Source organism: Pseudophryne corroboree, chromosome 2 (assembly GCF_028390025.1).
Source record: "Pseudophryne corroboree isolate aPseCor3 chromosome 2, aPseCor3.hap2, whole genome shotgun sequence".
NCBI lineage: Eukaryota > Metazoa > Chordata > Amphibia > Anura > Myobatrachidae > Pseudophryne > Pseudophryne corroboree.
In genome coordinates, this window is record NC_086445.1 from 239994036 (window position 1) to 240012385 (window position 18350).

Below are 18350 nucleotides of genomic sequence, written 5' to 3' on the forward strand. Positions count from 1 at the left end.
CAAATTTGATACCCTGGCTGAGGAGGACCTGGAGTTCTCTCATTCGGTGCTGCAGAGTCATCCGCACTCTCCCGCCCGTTTGGGAGCTTTGGTATAATCCCCATGGTCCTTACGGAGTTCCCAGCATCCACTAGGACGTCAGAGAAAATAAGATTTTACTCACCGGTAAATCTATTTCTCGTAGTCCGTAGTGGATGCTGGGCGCCCATCCCAAGTGCGGATTGTCTGCAATACTTGTACATAGTTATTGTTAACTAAATCGGGTTATTGTTGTTGTGAGCCATCTTTTCAGAGGCTCCTTCGTTGTTATCATACTGTTAACTGGGTTCAGATCACAAGTTGTACGGTGTGATTGGTGTGGCTGGTATGAGTCTTACCCGGGATTCAATATCCTTCCTTATTATGTACGCTCGTCCGGGCACAGTATCCTAACTGAGGCTTGGAGGAGGGTCATAGGGGGAGGAGCCAGTGCACACCAGCTAGTCCTAAAGCTTTCTTTAGATGTGCCCAGTCTCCTGCGGAGCCGCTATTCCCCATGGTCCTTACGGAGTTCCCAGCATCCACTACGGACTACGAGAAATAGATTTATCGGTAAGTAAAATCTTATTTTTTCTCCTGTCCTATGGACTGTTAGGGAAGGAGTTTGTGGAGTCCCGTATAATAGGGTTTTGTTTGTTTTTTAAGAAGTCATGGCACCGTGCCTGTAGTCACAACATAATAAAAAAACAGAGTGGTTTGTGACAAGTATGGAATCTCTAGTCCTGTATTCTTTTTCTTCTACTTCTTCTTCTGCTGCTTCTGCTGCTTCTTCATGTTCTGTAACATCAAAATTTTCTTGTCTGTATTGATTTGAGTAACATTTTACCAATAAAAAGAATTCTTTCAATAAAAATATGGCTTACAGCCTAACTGGAATCTCATTAAGTATTCTTGAAGGGGTATATGCAATTGTGGTCGAATTCCCGAAATTGTCGAATTTCGGGTCATTTTCGACCAAAAAAAAAAATTCCCCTATGCAATCCAGTGCTTTCCGACCAAAAAACGGACTTTCAAAATTCGACTTTTTGAAATTCGACTTTTTGCAAATTCGACTTTTCTGCAATGATACAAGTGCTGCAATTCGACCAAAGCATATTCAATTCAAGTTTTGAAATTCGACAGCAGTGCTTTTAGACAGCAAATTCGTCATTTTCAATCCGCCACACTTTGGAGGGTGAAAACAAATAAAAAAAATTTAAACATGTTTTTTTTGGTGTTTTTTTTGGGGGGAATAGCAGATCTATTTATATTAGAAGGGATTAGGTACTTTTTTTTTTTTTTTGGGAGGCACAAATATTATTTATATATTTTTTAAAATATTTTTTTTTATTTTTTTTTATTTTTTTTATGCTGGAAGGGTAAAATCATAAAAAAAAATGGCGTGGGGTCCCCCCTCCAAAGCATAACCAGCCTCGGGCTCATTGAGCTGGTCCTGGTTCTAAAAATGCGGGGGAAAAATTGACAGGGGATCCCCCGTATTTTTAAAACCAGCACCGGGCTCTGCGCCTGGTGCTGGTGCCAAAAATACGGGGGACAAAAAGAGTAGGGGTCCCCCGTATTTTTAACACCAGCATCGGGCTCCACTAGCTGGACAGATAATGCCACAGCCGGGGGTCACTTTTATGCCGTGCCCTGCGGCCGTGGCATTAAATATCCAACTAGTCACCCCTGGCCGGGGTACCCTGGGGGAGTGGGGACCCCTTCAATCAAGGGGTCCCCCCCCCCAGCCACCCAAGGGCCAGGGGTGAAGCCCGAGGCTGTCCCCCCCCATCCAATGGGCTGCGGATGGGGGGGCTGATAGCCTTTGTGATAATAAAAAGATATTGTTTTTTCCAATAGTACTACAAGTCCCAGCAAGCCTCCCCCGCAAGCTGGTACTTGGAGAACCACAAGTACCAGCATGCGGGAGAAAAACGGGCCCGCTGGTACCTGTAGTACTACTGGGAAAAAAATACCCAAATAAAAACAGGACACACACACCGTCGACAGTAAAACTTTATTTCATACGTCGACACACACATACTTACCTATGTTCACACGCCGACATCGGTCCTCTTCTCCATGTAGAATCCACGGATACCTGTAAAGAAAAGTTCAAAATACTCACCTCAACCATGGTCCAGAGATAAATCCACGGACTTGGCAAAATAAGAAAACGCAAATACCCGCACCAAAAACGGACTGAAAGGGGTCCCATGCTGACACACCTTGCTGACCATGCTGTCCCATGCTGACACACCTTTCCACGAATGAGACCTGTCAGTGACAGCTGTCACTGACAGGTCTCTAAGCCAATCAGGAAGCGCAACTTCGTTGCGCTCACCTGATTGGCTGAGCGCTGTCTGCACTGTGACAGCGCATCGCACAGCTCCCTCCATTATATTCAATGGTGGGAACTTAGCGGCTAGCGGTGAGGTCACCCGCCGGTCAGCGGCTGACCGGCGGGTGACCCCACCGCTACCCGCAAAGTTCCCACCATTGAAAGTAATGGAGCGGCTTTGCGATGCGCTGTCACAGTACAGACAGCGGACAGCCAATCAGGTGAGCGCCACGGAAGTAGCGCTTCCTGATTGGCTGAAGGGACGTCAGTGACAGGAGTCACGTGATGTCCCGGCATTCGGGAGAAAGGGGTCTTATGTGAAAACATTGGACCCCTTTCTAGTCCGGTATGGATCGGTGTTCGGTTTGTTTTTTTGCCAAGAACGTGGATTTACCTCTGGACGTGGATGTACCTCTGGACGCTGGAAGGTGAGTATAATTTTTTCACAGGTACCCTCGGATCGTCGGCGACCGTGGCAGTCGGCGTGTCAACATAGGTAAGTATGTGTGTGTCGGCAGTATGTAATAAAGTTGTACAAGTCACGGTGTCTGTCGTGTCCTGTTTTTATTTGGGTATTTTTTTTCCAGTAGTACTACAGGTACCAGCGGGCCCGTTTTTCTCCCGCATGCTGGTACTTGTGGTTCTCCAAGTACCAGCTTGCGGGGGAGGCTTGCTGGGACTTGTAGTACTAATGGAAAAAACAATATCTTTTTATTATCACAAAGGCTATCAGCCCCCCCATCCGCAGCCCATTGGATGGGGGGGGACAGCCTCGGGCTTCACCCCTGGCCCTTGGGTGGCTGGGGGGGGGGGGACCCCTTGATTGAAGGGGTCCCCACTCCCCCAGGGTACCCCGGCCAGGGGTGACTAGTTGGATATTTGATGCCACGGCCGCAGGGCACGGCATAAAAGTGACCCCCGGCTGTGGCATTATCTGTCCAGCTAGTGGAGCCCGATGCTGGTGTTAAAAATACGGGGGACCCCTACTCTTTTTGTCCCCCGTATTTTTGGCACCAGCATCAGGCGCAGAGCCAATTTTTCCCCTGCATTTTTAGAACCAGGACCAGCTCAAAGAGCCCGAGGCTGGTTATGCTTTGGAGGGGGGACCCCACGCCATTTTTTTTTCGGGTTTTTCACGTTTTTTCCCGTTTTTTAAAATCGCGGCAAAATCCGCCAAATCGGCCGATTTTCGCCCGCGATTCTGGCGAATCCGTTTTTCATTGAATATGGTGAATCCCGGCAGGCACCTGCCGGGATTCACCTGGCGAATTTGGTCGAATTAAAAAACGGCGATAATTGCCGCGAATTCGACCGCAATTGCATATACCCCGAAATGTTTTATGTTTCTGTATTTAAACATGGAGTTGCTAATAAGCAAGTTGCAGCTGTTTCTTGATAGCCATAGCTGACATAAGTATATTTGAAATCCATTACCATTGCTTACATTTTAACAAAGTAATGATTATTGCAAATTTGTAGGATCACTTGATTCGTGAGAAGGCGCAGCAGCATGATGAGACCTACTACCTCTGGTCTATGGCTTTTTTTATGGGCTTCAATCGTCTCTTTCATTTTCAACCAGAACTTGTATCAGAAACTGTTAGTATAAGGACTTTCCACTTCATAGAGCAAAACCTCACCAACTACTATGAGATGATGCTGACAGACAAGAAAGAGGCATTTTCCTGGGCCCGTAGGTGAGTCGAGCTTTTTATGTAGTAGTATGCTGTGGTTGGGTCTATAAGTAAAAATTAAACTTGCATAATTAGTGAAGTGTTGTTTTACTGGCTGCTTGTTTATGGTTACATTATTTGTTATATGTGTACATAAATCATATATACTAATATACTTTTATTGATGCAGAATGCACCTTGCTCTAAAAGCCTATCAAGAGCTTCTCACTACTGTAAATGAAATGGATCATTCAAAAAATGAGTCTGTGCGAGAAAGTAGCAAAGTCATTAAAAGTAAGTTTTATTCCTGCCTTTCTTTTCTTACCTACATCAGTACTTCTAAACCCTAGCTGTACCTTATGTGCATATGCAGAGACTTGATCTTTGTCCACCACATCATGGAAGTGATTATCTTTTTCCAGATAATATATTTTATGTGATGGAGTATCGGGAGCTATTTCTGGCACTTTTTCGAAAGTTTGATGAGACCAAGCAACCACGTTCATTCTTAAAAGATTTAGTGGAGACAACCCATTTGTTCCTTAAGATGCTGGAAAAATTTTGCAAAGGGAAGAGGACTATTGTAGTTCAGGTGAGCTTTAATTTAGACTTCTGAACAGAAGATAATATATTGAATACAGATGTAGACATGCTCATCTTTGCTGTGATGCATCGTGCTGCATGGCGTGCCAGGTTGTGACTATTTGCAGCCAGAGATTGCTCCATTCCTAAAGGGCTATAATTTGTGGATGCAGATGAACTAATGATACTGTGCATGGCTGCAATGCTTGAATACTACTTTCCTCTAGTTTCAGTCTGGGGAACATTGTCCATGTGGTTAGAGTGTAGTTTATGGAGTTTGCCACTAATAGAGTAAAAACTAAACTGCTCCCCCCTCTAATCCTTTCCACCTCCATCAGCTTCCTAGGGTCGTTTTTAGTTCCTTGGGACACATTTTCTTCTCTAGCTTTTAGTTAGTTTTATTTCTTTTATTTTTTTTTTAATCGGATTCCGTTGCCTCAGCCCCTGTTAACAAGGAGAGTTTGTGCACTAGCAGACCAGGAGCAGCATAGTTTAGTAAGACTAGTGTGAGTCCTTGTCCTGCTATGTAACCAGTCATTGGCAGTCGCCAAACCAGAAGCTGTCCCTGGCTCTCTTCCATCGTCGTACCACACTCCGAGGAGGCAACTGTTCAGGTAGCAGTAGTTACAGGCTATCCCAGCGCACTCTGCTACATCTATAGATGCTACAGTGATTTTTAAAGGCTATATTACTACCAGGAAGAGGGTCTGTGGCAGTATACCACTACCATTTCGGACACTGTTTACAGCACTGTTAAGCTCCCCCCCCAACACTTGATGGCTTCTGATGGTCCAGCGCCATATTCCACTAGTGTTCTGCTTCTGCATACTGGGGGACATGATGCAAGACGTTTACATCACCAGGGACAGAGATCAGCAGTTTGTGGGATTAGATCAGTTGATATCCTGCTATATATGTATGTTTTTGTGTGCCATAACCTTCTATAAGGGGGTATTCAATTGAAGTCTTTCCGACAAGGCGGCAGTTTCTGACTGTTTTAGGTCGGAAGGGCTTCCGACGTATTCAATGCTGCCCCCTATTTTCAGACAAGTCGGGAAATCCAACTTGACGGAAACCTGTTGGAAAGCATGCAGATCGACTGTTTAAGCCGCCGATCCACGTGTATTGTCGGAAGTGCAGCCAAACCCGACAGGTTTTAGCCCGTTTCCGACAATGTCAAACCGACTTTAAAAAAAAGTTGGATTGGCATTGTCTGTATCGGTCCAAACCTGTCTGGTTTGGCGCGGCATTGAATACTCACATGTCTGATCCTTTCCGTTGGAAAGGATCCAACATGAATTGAATATACCTATACAGGTTGAGTATCCCATATCCAAATATTCTGAAATACGGAATATTCCGAAATACGGACTTTTTTGAGTGAGAGTGAGATAGTGAAACCTTTGTTTTCTGATGGCTCAATGTACACAAACTTTGTTTAATACACAAATTATTAAAAATATTGTATTAAATGACCTTTAGGCTGTGTGTATAAAGTGTATATGAAACATAAATGAATTGTGTGAATGTACACACACTTTGTTTAATGCAAAAAGTTATAAAAAATATTGGCTAAAATGACCTTCAGGCTGTGTGTATAAGGTGTATATGAAACGTAAATGCATTCTGTGCTTAGATTTAGGTCCCATCACCATGATATTTCATTATGGTATGCAATTATTCCAAAATACGGAAAAATCTCTGGTCCCAAGCGTTTTGGATAAGGGAGACTCAACCTGTATATGTATAATTTAGTCTGTGACAGCATGTAGTGGGATTTTTTCAGGTTTACTGTTTGATAATCTACAATATATATGAATGATTTTGTCTGTTATAACCTACTATGGGCAGTATCCAATTAGCTGGTGTAGTTTACCGTGGCTAATTGACTCGCCCAATGGCTAGCCTATTAGCCTCGCTTATTGGCCAAATCCCTGATAGGTCTGCAGTGACTCTATTTTAGTGCGATACAGGGTCATTTGCTGCACAAAACAAATGGGCTCTAATTGGATATCCCGAATTGACCACAGTTTTTCCCGTGTGGCACATTTCCTTGGCTAATAGAACCCCCTTTATATATGTATAATTTGGTTTGTGGCAGTATGCAATGAAAACATGTAGCATAGCCATTTGCAAAGAGGAAATATACAATAAAGCATACTAGGTAGAGCAAGGTCATAGTCTCAACCAATACCTCAATTATTTTTCCATTTTTCAACATAGAACATAAATATAGACCGCTGTAAAACATAGTAGTGAGCAGAAAGGGGTCAATGGTAGGTCTGAATTAGCAAGAAATTGGACCTGAAAAAATGTCCATCCAGGTGATGGACTAAAAACATAAACATAAGCAATAAACACACACAAAACAAACACACATTACCTACCGAGGCCAGGGGACCGCCGATCCATCCATGGAGAGACCAGTGAATCAGAAAAGAAGGAGATTCAAGAAGGAAAAAGAGGAAAGGAAGAGTGCTGAAGTCAGGAAGGAAAGACAGGTGTGAGAAGTGTCTAATGGTAAGAGGCGAGACGGAGTGATGAGCACGTAGAAATGAGGCTATGGGAGGGAGATGGGGGGTCTGTTATCTAAACGTTAGGGAGAGTGCCATGTGGTAGAGTGGAAGCTTTGTTTTATTGCCAATTTCGTTGAAGAAGGCAATGTGTGGGTAAACTTGCCCCAGCACCGAAACAGTGCAGGAGTCAGAATCTCTTTGTTATGAGCTGTTTCCAACCAGTCCTTTGAATAAGAAAAGTCTGGAAGTTGCCATAGACAGATTGGGATAAGTGTCATGTATACATTGTTGGAGTATGGACTTCTGTCCTACTGCCGAAAGAAGTGTTAATAGCTTTTTGTCTGGGTGAGGAATATCTGGCTTGTCAAGGAGATGGCCAAAGAGGACCCTGGAGGCAGTGCAGCGAAAGCGTATACCTAGCACAGAGGCACTATATGTCTGTAACTCACTCCAAAATGTTTGAATATGGGGGCATTGCCAAAAGCAGTGCATAATGTCGGCCACTGGTGCAGAGCATTTAATGCGTTTCGCTGAGTCAGAAAGGCCCATTAAATGACGAGTTTTAGGGGATATGTAAGCCCTGCGTAAAATCTTGCAAGACATTTCCTGGTAAATGCTTCCTGTAATAAGTTTCAAAGATGCAGCAAAATTGTCCATTATTGTTTCATCGGACATAGAGAGAATTTTATGTGATGGATATGCACAAAATAGTCTAAGCTAATAAAATGAGAAAAATTCATATAAAAAAATTATTTTTATTAATAAAAAATGTAAAATTGGTATGTGCATATGTATTCACCCCCTTTGCTGTGAAGCCCCTCAAAAGTTCTGGTGCAACCAATTACCTTCAGAATGTAGTCCACCTGTGTGCAATCTAAGTGTCACATGATCTGTCAATATAAACAAACCTTTTCTGAAAGGCCCCAGAGGCTGTAACACCACTAAGCAAGAGGCGTCACACCATGAAGACCAAGGAGCTCTCCAAACAAGTCGGTGACAAAGTTGTTGAGTAGTACAAGTCAGGGTTGGGTTATAGAAAAAAAAATCCAAATCTTTGATGATCCCCTGGAGCCCCATCAAATCCATCATCTTCAAATGGAAAGAGCATGGTACCACAACAAACCTGCCAAGAGAGGGCTGGCCACCAAAACTCACGGACCGGGCAAGGAGGGCATTCAGAGAGGCTGCACAGAGACCAAAGGTAACCCTGAAGGAGCTGCAGAGTTCCACAGCAGAGACTTGTGTTTCTGCGCACGAGTGGGCTTTATGGAAGAGTGGCCAGAAAAAAATCTGTTACTTAGTGTTAAAAATAAGAAGGAATGTTTTGAGTTTGCCAAAAAGCATGTGGACGACTCCCGAAATGTATGGAGGAAGGTGCTCTGGTCAGATGAGACTAAAACTAAACTTTTTGGCCACCAAGGAAAACGCTATGTCTTGCGCAAACCCAACACATCCCATCACCCCAAGAACACCATCCCCACAGTGAAACATAGTGGTGGCAGCATCATGATGTGGGGATGTTTTTCAGCAGCAGGGACTGGGAAACTGTTTCGAGGGAAAGATGGATGGTGCTAAATACAGGGATATTCTTGAGCAAAACCTGCTTCAGTCTGCCTGTGATTTGAGACTGGGACAGAGGTTCACCTTCCAGCAGGACAATGACCCGAAAGCATACTGCTAAAGCAATACAGGAGTGGTTTAAGCGGAAACATTTAAATGTGTTGGAATGGCCTAGTCAAAGCCCAGCTCTCGATCCAATTGAGAATCTGTGGTCAGACTTGAAGATTGCTGTTCACAAGCGGAAACCATCCAGCAGCAAGGAGCTGGAGCAGTTTTGCCTTGAGGAATGGGCAAAAATCCCAGTGGCAAGCTCATATAGGCTTATCCAAAGCGACTTGCAGCTGTAATTGCCACAAAAGGTAGCTCTGGAAAGTAGTGACTTTAGGGTGGTGAATAGTTATGCACGCTGAAGTTTTCTGTTATTTTGTCCTAGTTGTTGTTTGCTTCACAATAAAAGAAAAAAATCTTCAAAGTTGTAGCCATGTTCTCTGAATGAAATGATGCAAACCTTCAAACAATCCATTTTAATTCCAGGTTGTGAGGCAGCAAAACATGAAAAATGCAAAGGGGGTGAATAGTTTAGCAAGGCACTATATGTATGATTTTTGTTTTTCATATCCTATTTTAAATATGTAAAATTTGTCTAGCCTTGTGAATACTTTTGAGTATAGGTTCGTCTGTGACCGCCTTGAACCAGCTCTAGCCAGTTTTCTTGGAGTCATACCTCTAATGTAACTTTTAGATACATTGTTGTTACAGACTGCCTACCCTGCACTCATGCTGGGTACACACTAAGATGACGGATCCGATGCCCTATCGTACAGTTAAATGCATACATACTTACCAATCTTTGGCCTGATGTGTCGTGTCTGACGTCACAACTGGACAGGCATTTACATTTGCTTACCACCCGTACATACAGCACGATGTATCTGCCATCGGCTGTGCTGCAGGGCCGACTCGATATGTCTGTGAATTATGTCGTTCACAGATATATCGGTGGTACACATCCGCCGAAACACCCACAATGCTGTTGAACTGCATATATATCGGGCAGTGTGTACCCAACATTAGACAGTTGGAAAAATTTGTCCCAAACGTTTCGAGGAGCAAATAACGTCGTAGCTCCAGATGCAGGATGACTGACTACAGAGTATTAGGTTTAATCATTTAGGACAAATGATTTGCATAAATGCTGAATGACAGGATGCACATAAACCACACGGGATCGGTATGAAAATCCGGTGGCCGGGATGCTGGCCGTCATATCTGCAGCGGGATCCCGGCCAACGGTGTGCCGACAGCAGGGTGAGCGCAGCAGGGTGAGCGCTAGCAAGCCCTTTGCGGCCTCTCCTTGCTCACCACAGGTTATATTCTCCCTCTATGGCTGTCGTGGGACGGAGAAAAGCCTGTGGCGCCGGGATTCCGGAGGCAGTATTTCACCGCTAGTCAGCATTCCGGCATCTGCGATGACGTCAAGGATCCCAACTAGCGGTATTGTAACTAGAGATGAGCACCTGAAATTTTTCGGGTTTTGGGTTCGGTTCCGCGGCCGTGTTTTGGGTTCGACCGCGTTTTGGCAAAACCTCACCGAATTTTTTTTGTCGGATTCGGGTGTGTTTTGGATTCGGGTGTTTTTTTCAAAAAACCCTAAAAAACAGCTTAAATCATAGAATTTGGGGGTCATTTTGATCCCATATTATTATTAACCTCAAAAACCATAATTTCCACTCATTTTCAGTCTATTCTGAATACCTCACACCTCACAATATTATTTTTAGTCCTAAAATTTGCACCGAGGTCGCTGGATGACTAAGCTAAGCGACCCTAGTGGCCGACACAAACACCTGGCCCATCTAGGAGTGGCACTGCAGTGTCACGCAGGATGTCCCTTCCAAAAAACCCTCCCCAAACAGCACATGACGCAAAGAAAAAAAGAGGCGCAATGAGGTAGCTGACTGTGTGAGTAAGATAAGCGACCCTAGTGGCCGACACAAACACCGGGCCCATTTAGGAGTGTCACTGCAGTGTCACGCAGGATGTCCCTTCCAAAAAACCCTCCCCAAACAGCACATGACGCAAAGAAAAAAAGAGGCGCAATGAGGTAGCTGACTGTGTGAGTAAGATAAGCGACCCTAGTGGCCGACACAAACACCGGGCCCATTTAGGAGTGGCACTGCAGTGTCACGCAGGATGTCCCTTCCAAAAAACCCTCCCCAAACAGCACATGACGCAAAGAAAAAAAGAGGCGCAATGAGGTAGCTGACTGTGTGAGTAAGATAAGCGACCCTAGTGGCCGACACAAACACCGGGCCCATTTAGGAGTGGCACTGCAGTGTCACGCAGGATGTCCCTTCCAAAAAACCCTCCCCAATCAGCACATGACGCAAAGAAAAAAAGAGGCGCAATGAGGTAGCTGTGTGAGTAAGATTAGCGACCCTAGTGGCCGACACAAACACCGGGCCCATTTAGGAGTGGCACTGCAGTGTCACGCAGGATGTCCCTTCCAAAAAACCCTCCCCAATCAGCACATGACGCAAAGAAAAAAAGAGGCGCAATAAGGTAGCTGTGTGAGTAAGATTAGCGACCCTAGTGGCCGACACAAACACCGGGCCCATTTAGGAGTGGCACTGCAGTGTCACGCAGGATGTCCCTTCCAAAAAACCCTCCCCAATCAGCACATGACGCAAAGAAAAAAAGAGGCGCAATGAGGTAGCTGTGTGAGTAAGATTAGCGACCCTAGTGGCCGACACAAACACCGGGCCCATTTAGGAGTGGCACTGCAGTGTCACGCAGGATGTCCCTTCCAAAAAACCCTCCCCAAACAGCACATGACGCAAAGAAAAAGAAAAGAAAAAAGAGGTGCAAGATGGAATTGTCCTTGGGCCCTCCCACCCACCCACCCTTATGTTGTATAAACAGGACATGCACACTTTAACCAACCCATCATTTCAGTGACAGGGTCTGCCACACGACTGTGACTGAAATGACGGGATGGTTTGGACCCCCACCAAAAAAGAAGCAATTAATCTCTCCTTGCACAAACTGGCTCTACAGAGGCAAGATGTCCACCTCATCATCATCCTCCGATATATCACCGTGTACATCCCCCTCCTCACAGATTATCAATTCGTCCCCACTGGAATCCACCATCTCAGCTCCCTGTGTACTTTGTGGAGGCAATTGCTGCTGGTCAATGTCTCTGCGGAGGAATTGATTATAATTCATTTTAATGAACATCATCTTCTCCACATTTTCTGGATGTAACCTCGTACGCCGATTGCTGACAAGGTGAGCGGCGGCACTAAACACTCTTTCGGAGTACACACTTGTGGGAGGGCAACTTAGGTAGAATAAAGCCAGTTTGTGCAAGGGCCTCCAAATTGCCTCTTTTTCCTGCCAGTATAAGTACGGACTGTGTGACGTGCCTACTTGGATGCGGTCACTCATATAATCCTCCACCATTCTTTCAATGGGGAGAGAATCATATGCAGTGCCAGTAGACGGCATGTCCGTATCCGTAATCGTTGTCAGGTCCTTCAGTCCGGACCAGATGTCAGCATCAGCAGTCGCTCCAGACTGCCCTGCATCACCGCCAGCGGGTGGGCTCGGAATTCTGAGCCTTTTCCTCGCACCCCCAGTTGCGGGAGAATGTGAAGGAGGAGATGTTGACAGGTCGCGTTCCGCTTGACTTGACAATTTTCTCACCAGCAGGTCTTTCAACCCCAGCAGACTTGTGTCTGCCGGAAAGAGAGATCCAAGGTAGGCTTTAAATCTAGGATCGAGCACGGTGGCCAAAATGTAGTGCTCTGATTTCAACAGATTGACCACCCGTGAATCCTTGTTAAGCGAATTAAGGGCTCCATCCACAAGTCCCACATGCCTAGCGGAATCGCTCCGTGTTAGCTCCTCCTTCAATGTCTCCAGCTTCTTCTGCAAAAGCCTGATGAGGGGAATGACCTGACTCAGGCTGGCAGTGTCTGAACTGACTTCACGTGTGGCAAGTTCAAAGGGCATCAGAACCTTGCACAACGTTGAAATCATTCTCCACTGCGCTTGAGACAGGTGCATTCCACCTCCTATATCGTGCTCAATTGTATAGGCTTGAATGGCCTTTTGCTGTTCCTCCAACCTCTGAAGCATATAGAGGGTTGAATTCCACCTCGTTACCACTTCTTGCTTCAGATGATGGCAGGGCAGGTTCAGTAGTTTTTGGTGGTGCTCCAGTCTTCTGTACGTGGTGCCTGTACGCCGAAAGTGTCCCGCAATTCTTCTGGCCACCGACAGCATCTCTTGCACGCCCCTGTCGTTTTTTAAATAATTCTGCACCACCAAATTCAAGGTATGTGCAAAACATGGGACGTGCTGGAATTTGCCCATATTTAATGCACACACAATATTGCTGGCGTTGTCCGATGCCACAAATCCACAGGAGAGTCCAATTGGGGTAAGCCATTCCGCGATGATCTTCCTCAGTTGCCGTAAGAGGTTTTCAGCTGTGTGCGTATTCTGGAAAGCGGTGATACAAAGCGTAGCCTGCCTAGGAAAGAGTTGGCGTTTGCGAGATGCTGCTACTGGTGCCGCCGCTGCTGTTCTTGCGGCGGGAGTCCATACATCTACCCAGTGGGCTGTCACAGTCATATAGTCCTGACCCTGCCCTGCTCCACTTGTCCACATGTCCGTGGTTAAGTGGACATTGGGTCCAGCTGCATTTTTTAGGACACTGGTGAGTCTTTTTCTGAGGTCCGTGTACATTTTCGGTATCGCCTGCCTAGAGAAGTGGAACCTAGATGGTATTTGGTAACGGGGGCACACTGCCTCAATAAATTGTCTAGTTCCCTGTGAACTAACGGCGGATACCGGACGCACGTCTAACACCAACATAGTTGTCAAGGCCTCAGTTATCCGCTTTGCAGCAGGATGACTGCTGTGATATTTCATCTTCCTCGCAAAGGACTGTTGAACAGTCAATTGCTTACTGGAAGTAGTACAAGTGGGCTTACGACTTCCCCTCTGGGATGACCATCGACTCCCAGCAGCAACAACAGCAGCGCCAGCAGCAGTAGGCGTTACACGCAAGGATGCATCGGAGGAATCCCAGGCAGGAGAGGACTCGTCAGAATTGCCAGTGACATGGCCTGCAGGACTATTGGCATTCCTGGGGAAGGAGGAAATTGACACTGAGGGAGTTGGTGGGGTGGTTTGCGTGAGCTTGGTTACAAGAGGAAGGGATTTACTGGTCAGTGGACTGCTTCCGCTGTCACCCAAAGTTTTTGAACTTGTCACTGACTTATTATGAATGCGCTGCAGGTGACGTATAAGGGAGGATGTTCCGAGGTGGTTAACGTCCTTACCCCTACTTATTACAGCTTGACAAAGGGAACACACGGCTTGACACCTGTTGTCCGCATTTCTGTTGAAATAGTTCCACACCGAAGAGCTGATTTTTTTTGGTATTTTCACCAGGCATGTCAACGGCCATATTCCTCCCACGGACAACAGGTGTCTCCCCGGGTGCCTGACTTAAACAAACCACCTCACCATCAGAATCCTCCTGGTCAATTTCCTCCCCAGCGCCAGCAACACCCATATCCTCCTCATCCTGGTGTACTTCAACACTGACATCTTCAATCTGACTATCAGGAACTGGACTGCGGGTGCTCCTTCCAGCACTTGCAGGGGGCGTGCAAATGGTGGAAGGCGCATGCTCTTCACGTCCAGTGTCGGGAAGGTCAGGCATCGCAACCGACACAATTGGACTCTCCTTGTGGATTTGGGATTTCGAAGAACGCACAGTTCTTTGCGGTGCTTTTGCCAGCTTGAGTCTTTTCAGTTTTCTAGCGAGAGGCTGAGTGCTTCCATCCTCATGTGAAGCTGAACCACTAGCCATGAACATAGGCCAGGGCCTCAGCCGTTCCTTGCCACTCCGTGTGGTAAATGGCATATTGGCAAGTTTACGCTTCTCCTCCGACAATTTTATTTTAGGTTTTGGAGTCCTTTTTTTTCTGATATTTGGTGTTTTGGATTTGACATGCTCTGTACTATGACATTGGGCATCGGCCTTGGCAGACGACGTTGCTGGCATTTCATCGTCTCGGCCATGACTAGTGGCAGCAGCTTCAGCACGAGGTGGAAGTGGATCTTGATCTTTCCCTAATTTTGGAACCTCAACATTTTTGTTCTCCATATTTTAATAGGCACAACTAAAAGGCACCTCAGGTAAACAATGGAGATGGATGGATACTAGTATACAATTATGGACGGACTGCCGAGTGCCGACACAGAGGTAGCCACAGCCGTGAACTACCGTACTGTACTGTGTCTGCTGCTAATATAGACTGGTTGATAAAGAGATGTCGTAGTATGTACGTATAAAGAAGAAAGAAAAAAAAACCACGGTTAGGTGGTATACAATTATGGACGGACTGCCGAGTGCCGACACAGAGGTAGCCACAGCCGTGAACTACCGTACTGTACTGTGTCTGCTGCTAATATAGACTGGTTGATAAAGAGATGTCGTAGTATGTATGTATAAAGAAGAAAGAAAAAAAAACCACGGTTAGGTGGTATACAATTATGGACGGACTGCCGAGTGCCGACACAGAGGTAGCCACAGCCGTGAACTACCGTACTGTACTGTGTCTGCTGCTAATATAGACTGGTTGATAAAGAGATGTCGTAGTATGTACGTATAAAGAAGAAAGAAAAAAAAACCACGGTTAGGTGGTATACAATTATGGACGGACTGCCGAGTGCCGACACAGAGGTAGCCACAGCCGTGAACTACCGTACTGTACTGCGTCTGCTGCTAATATAGACTGGTTGATAAAGAGATGTCGTAGTATGTATGTATAAAGAAGAAAGAAAAAAAAACCACGGTTAGGTGGTATACAATTATGGACGGACTGCCGAGTGCCGACACAGAGGTAGCTACAGCCGTGAACTACCGTACTGTGTCTGCTGCGACTGGATGATAAATAATGATATAAAAAATATATATATATCACTACTGCAGCCGGACAGGTATATATATTATATAATGACGGACCTGCTGGACACTGTCTGTCAGCAGAATGAGTTTTTTATAGAATAAAAAAAAAAACACCACACAAGTGAAGTCACACGACGAGTGTTTAACTTTTTCAGGCAATCACAATATAGTATACTACTAACTATACTGGTGGTCAGTGTGGTCAGGTCACTGGTCAGTCACACTGGCAGTGGCACTCCTGCAGCAAAAGTGTGCACTGTTTAATTTTAATATAATATGTACTCCTGGCTCCTGCTATAACCTATAACTGGCACTGCAGTGCTCCCCAGTCTCCCCCACAATTATAAGCTGTGTGAGCTGAGCACAGTCAGATATATAATATATACATAGATGATGCAGCACACTGGGCTGAGCAGTGCACACAGATATTGTATGTGACTGTCTTGTACTCCTGGCTCCTGCTATAACCTATAACTGGCACTGCAGTGCTCCCCAGTCTCCCCCACAATTATAAGCTGTGTGAGCTGAGCACAGTCAGATATATAATATATACATAGATGATGCAGCACACTGGGCTGAGCAGTGCACACAGATATGGTATGTGACTGAGTCACTGTGTGTATCGTTTTTTTCAGGCAGAGAACGGATATATTAAATAAAACTGCACTGTCTGGTGGTCACTGTGGTCAGTCACTAGTAAACTCTGCACTCTCTTCTACAGTACTCCTAAGCTCCAGTAAATCAGGTCAATCTCTCTCTCCTAATCTAAATCACTGTACTCCCTAACAGCTGCTCCCCGTCCCCAATCCTCCCCACAATTATAACTAAGTCACTCAGTCTTTACTCTTTTCTACTATAACGGAGAGGACGCCAGCCACGTCCTCTCCCTATCAATCTCAATGCACGTGTGAAAATGGCGGCGACGCGCGGCTCCTTATATAGAATCCGAGTCTCGCTAGAATCCGACAGCGTCATGATGACGTTCGGGCGCGCTCGGGTTAACCGAGCAAGGCGGGAAGATCCGAGTCGCTCGGACCCGTGAAAAAAAACATGAAGTTCGTGCGGGTTCGGATTCAGAGAAACCGAACCCGCTCATCTCTAATTGTAACCACTTACCAAACCACACAAGTTAAAAGTGGATTTGGTGCAGTTGTTCAGATTCCTTGATTTGAGTGTTCTGAAGCTTGTGTATATACACAAAAACACCCTTTAAAAGCATTGGCCCTTAATCTGGACAGGTGTCTTTCCAAGGTGGCTACATCTATAAATAAACTAGTAGCATCTGCTGGGGCAAAGATTACCAAATGGCAGCTATTACAGCCCCCTTTTCATTTTCCTGAACATTATTCAGATTCTGCCACCTCCTCTCAGGAAGAGGGGGATAGATCCTACCTGTTAAGATACCACTGACTGGATAAGGTTTCTCCAGTCTAGTTCTGGTGTCTGCCATTTAATTGACGCAATTCGTCACTACGGCTGCAAGATTTTGTAATTTCTGTGGTCTCCTCTTCAGCATCTAGTTTCAGCGGGTCCTTCTTCCCTCGCGGATCTTCAATGCAGTTTCTGCGCAGTTGGTCAAGAATGGGTTCACGTCTAGACAGAGCAATATCCCGGCTGGCCCTTCAAACTCATCATCGCTGACTGTGGTGGCTACACAGACCAAATATGACTAAGGGAGAACGATTTTAATTTGGAATATGGTGCTTGTCACCAAGGATGCCAGCCTGACAGGTTGGGGAGCAGTCATTCAGGACAGGCATTTTCAAGGTCCTCTACAGAAGCTGCTCTCACCATCAGCATCCTGTTGTTGAGGGCAGTCCGGAATGCCCTTGTTCCAGGCTTAGCAGTCTCTACAAGGCCATCTTGTTCTCAACCAGTTGTACAATACCACAGCCGTGGCCTACAGCCCCTAACAGGGTGGCACTTGGAACTGGCGGGCCATGAGTTGGTGTCTCATATCCTCCATTAGGCGGAGCTTTGGATTCCGCCATACTAGCCATTTACTGTACATTCCAGGAGTGGACAACTGGAAGGCGGAATTCCTCAGCCGCCACACTGTTCATCTAGGAAAATTAAACCTTCACCAGTAGGTGTTTCTGGAACTCATGGCCATGTCAGGTAGGCCCATCATAGATCTCCTGGCCTTCTACTTGAACAGAAAACTTCCTCTGTACGGCGCTCTATCAAGGTACCCTCAAGCAACTTTTCTGGAAGCCATGAAGGCTCCTTGGTGCTTACACCTGGGGTATCTATTTACACTTCTATCAATGCTACCCAGGGGGTGTTAGCGGATTTAGCTAGAGGGGTTTTCAGCCATTCTGATTGCTCCGGACTGGCCTCGTCAACAGTAGTATACTCTACTTCAAGACATGTTGGATGAGCTCATTATCTACCTTTTCGGCTCCTAATCTACCTCTTCGTCAAGTGACGTGTCTGCACCAAGATTTGCCTCGGCCGGCTTAGACGGCATGATTCTTGAGGCCCAGATCTTGAAGGTGTGGGGCTTCTCCCTTCCGGTGGTTCAGACCATGGTTCATATATCATCAAGTCTAGAAGTTATACATCTCCTGGTGCGTATGTCGGCATCTGCCGGCTGCTGCCTTTCTTTTCCCACGCCTCTTATCCATTTTCCATTATGTTTTGACTAAAGGCATTCGCCTTTCATTTCT

General features: G+C 45.8%; 1 protein-coding gene across 2 annotated transcripts in view; it reads left to right on the forward strand.

Annotated features, from left to right (window-relative positions):
• The window catches only part of TIMELESS (timeless circadian regulator), a 419423-nt gene that overhangs the window by 205723 nt on the left and 195350 nt on the right, over positions 1-18350 (forward strand). For both annotated transcript variants that reach the window (XM_063952567.1, XM_063952568.1), the window contains 3 exons: positions 3839-4056; positions 4223-4326; positions 4455-4624. In XM_063952567.1, the coding sequence (XP_063808637.1) occupies positions 3839-4056; positions 4223-4326; positions 4455-4624 (492 nt within the window). The remainder of the gene's footprint in view (positions 1-3838; positions 4057-4222; positions 4327-4454; positions 4625-18350) is intronic.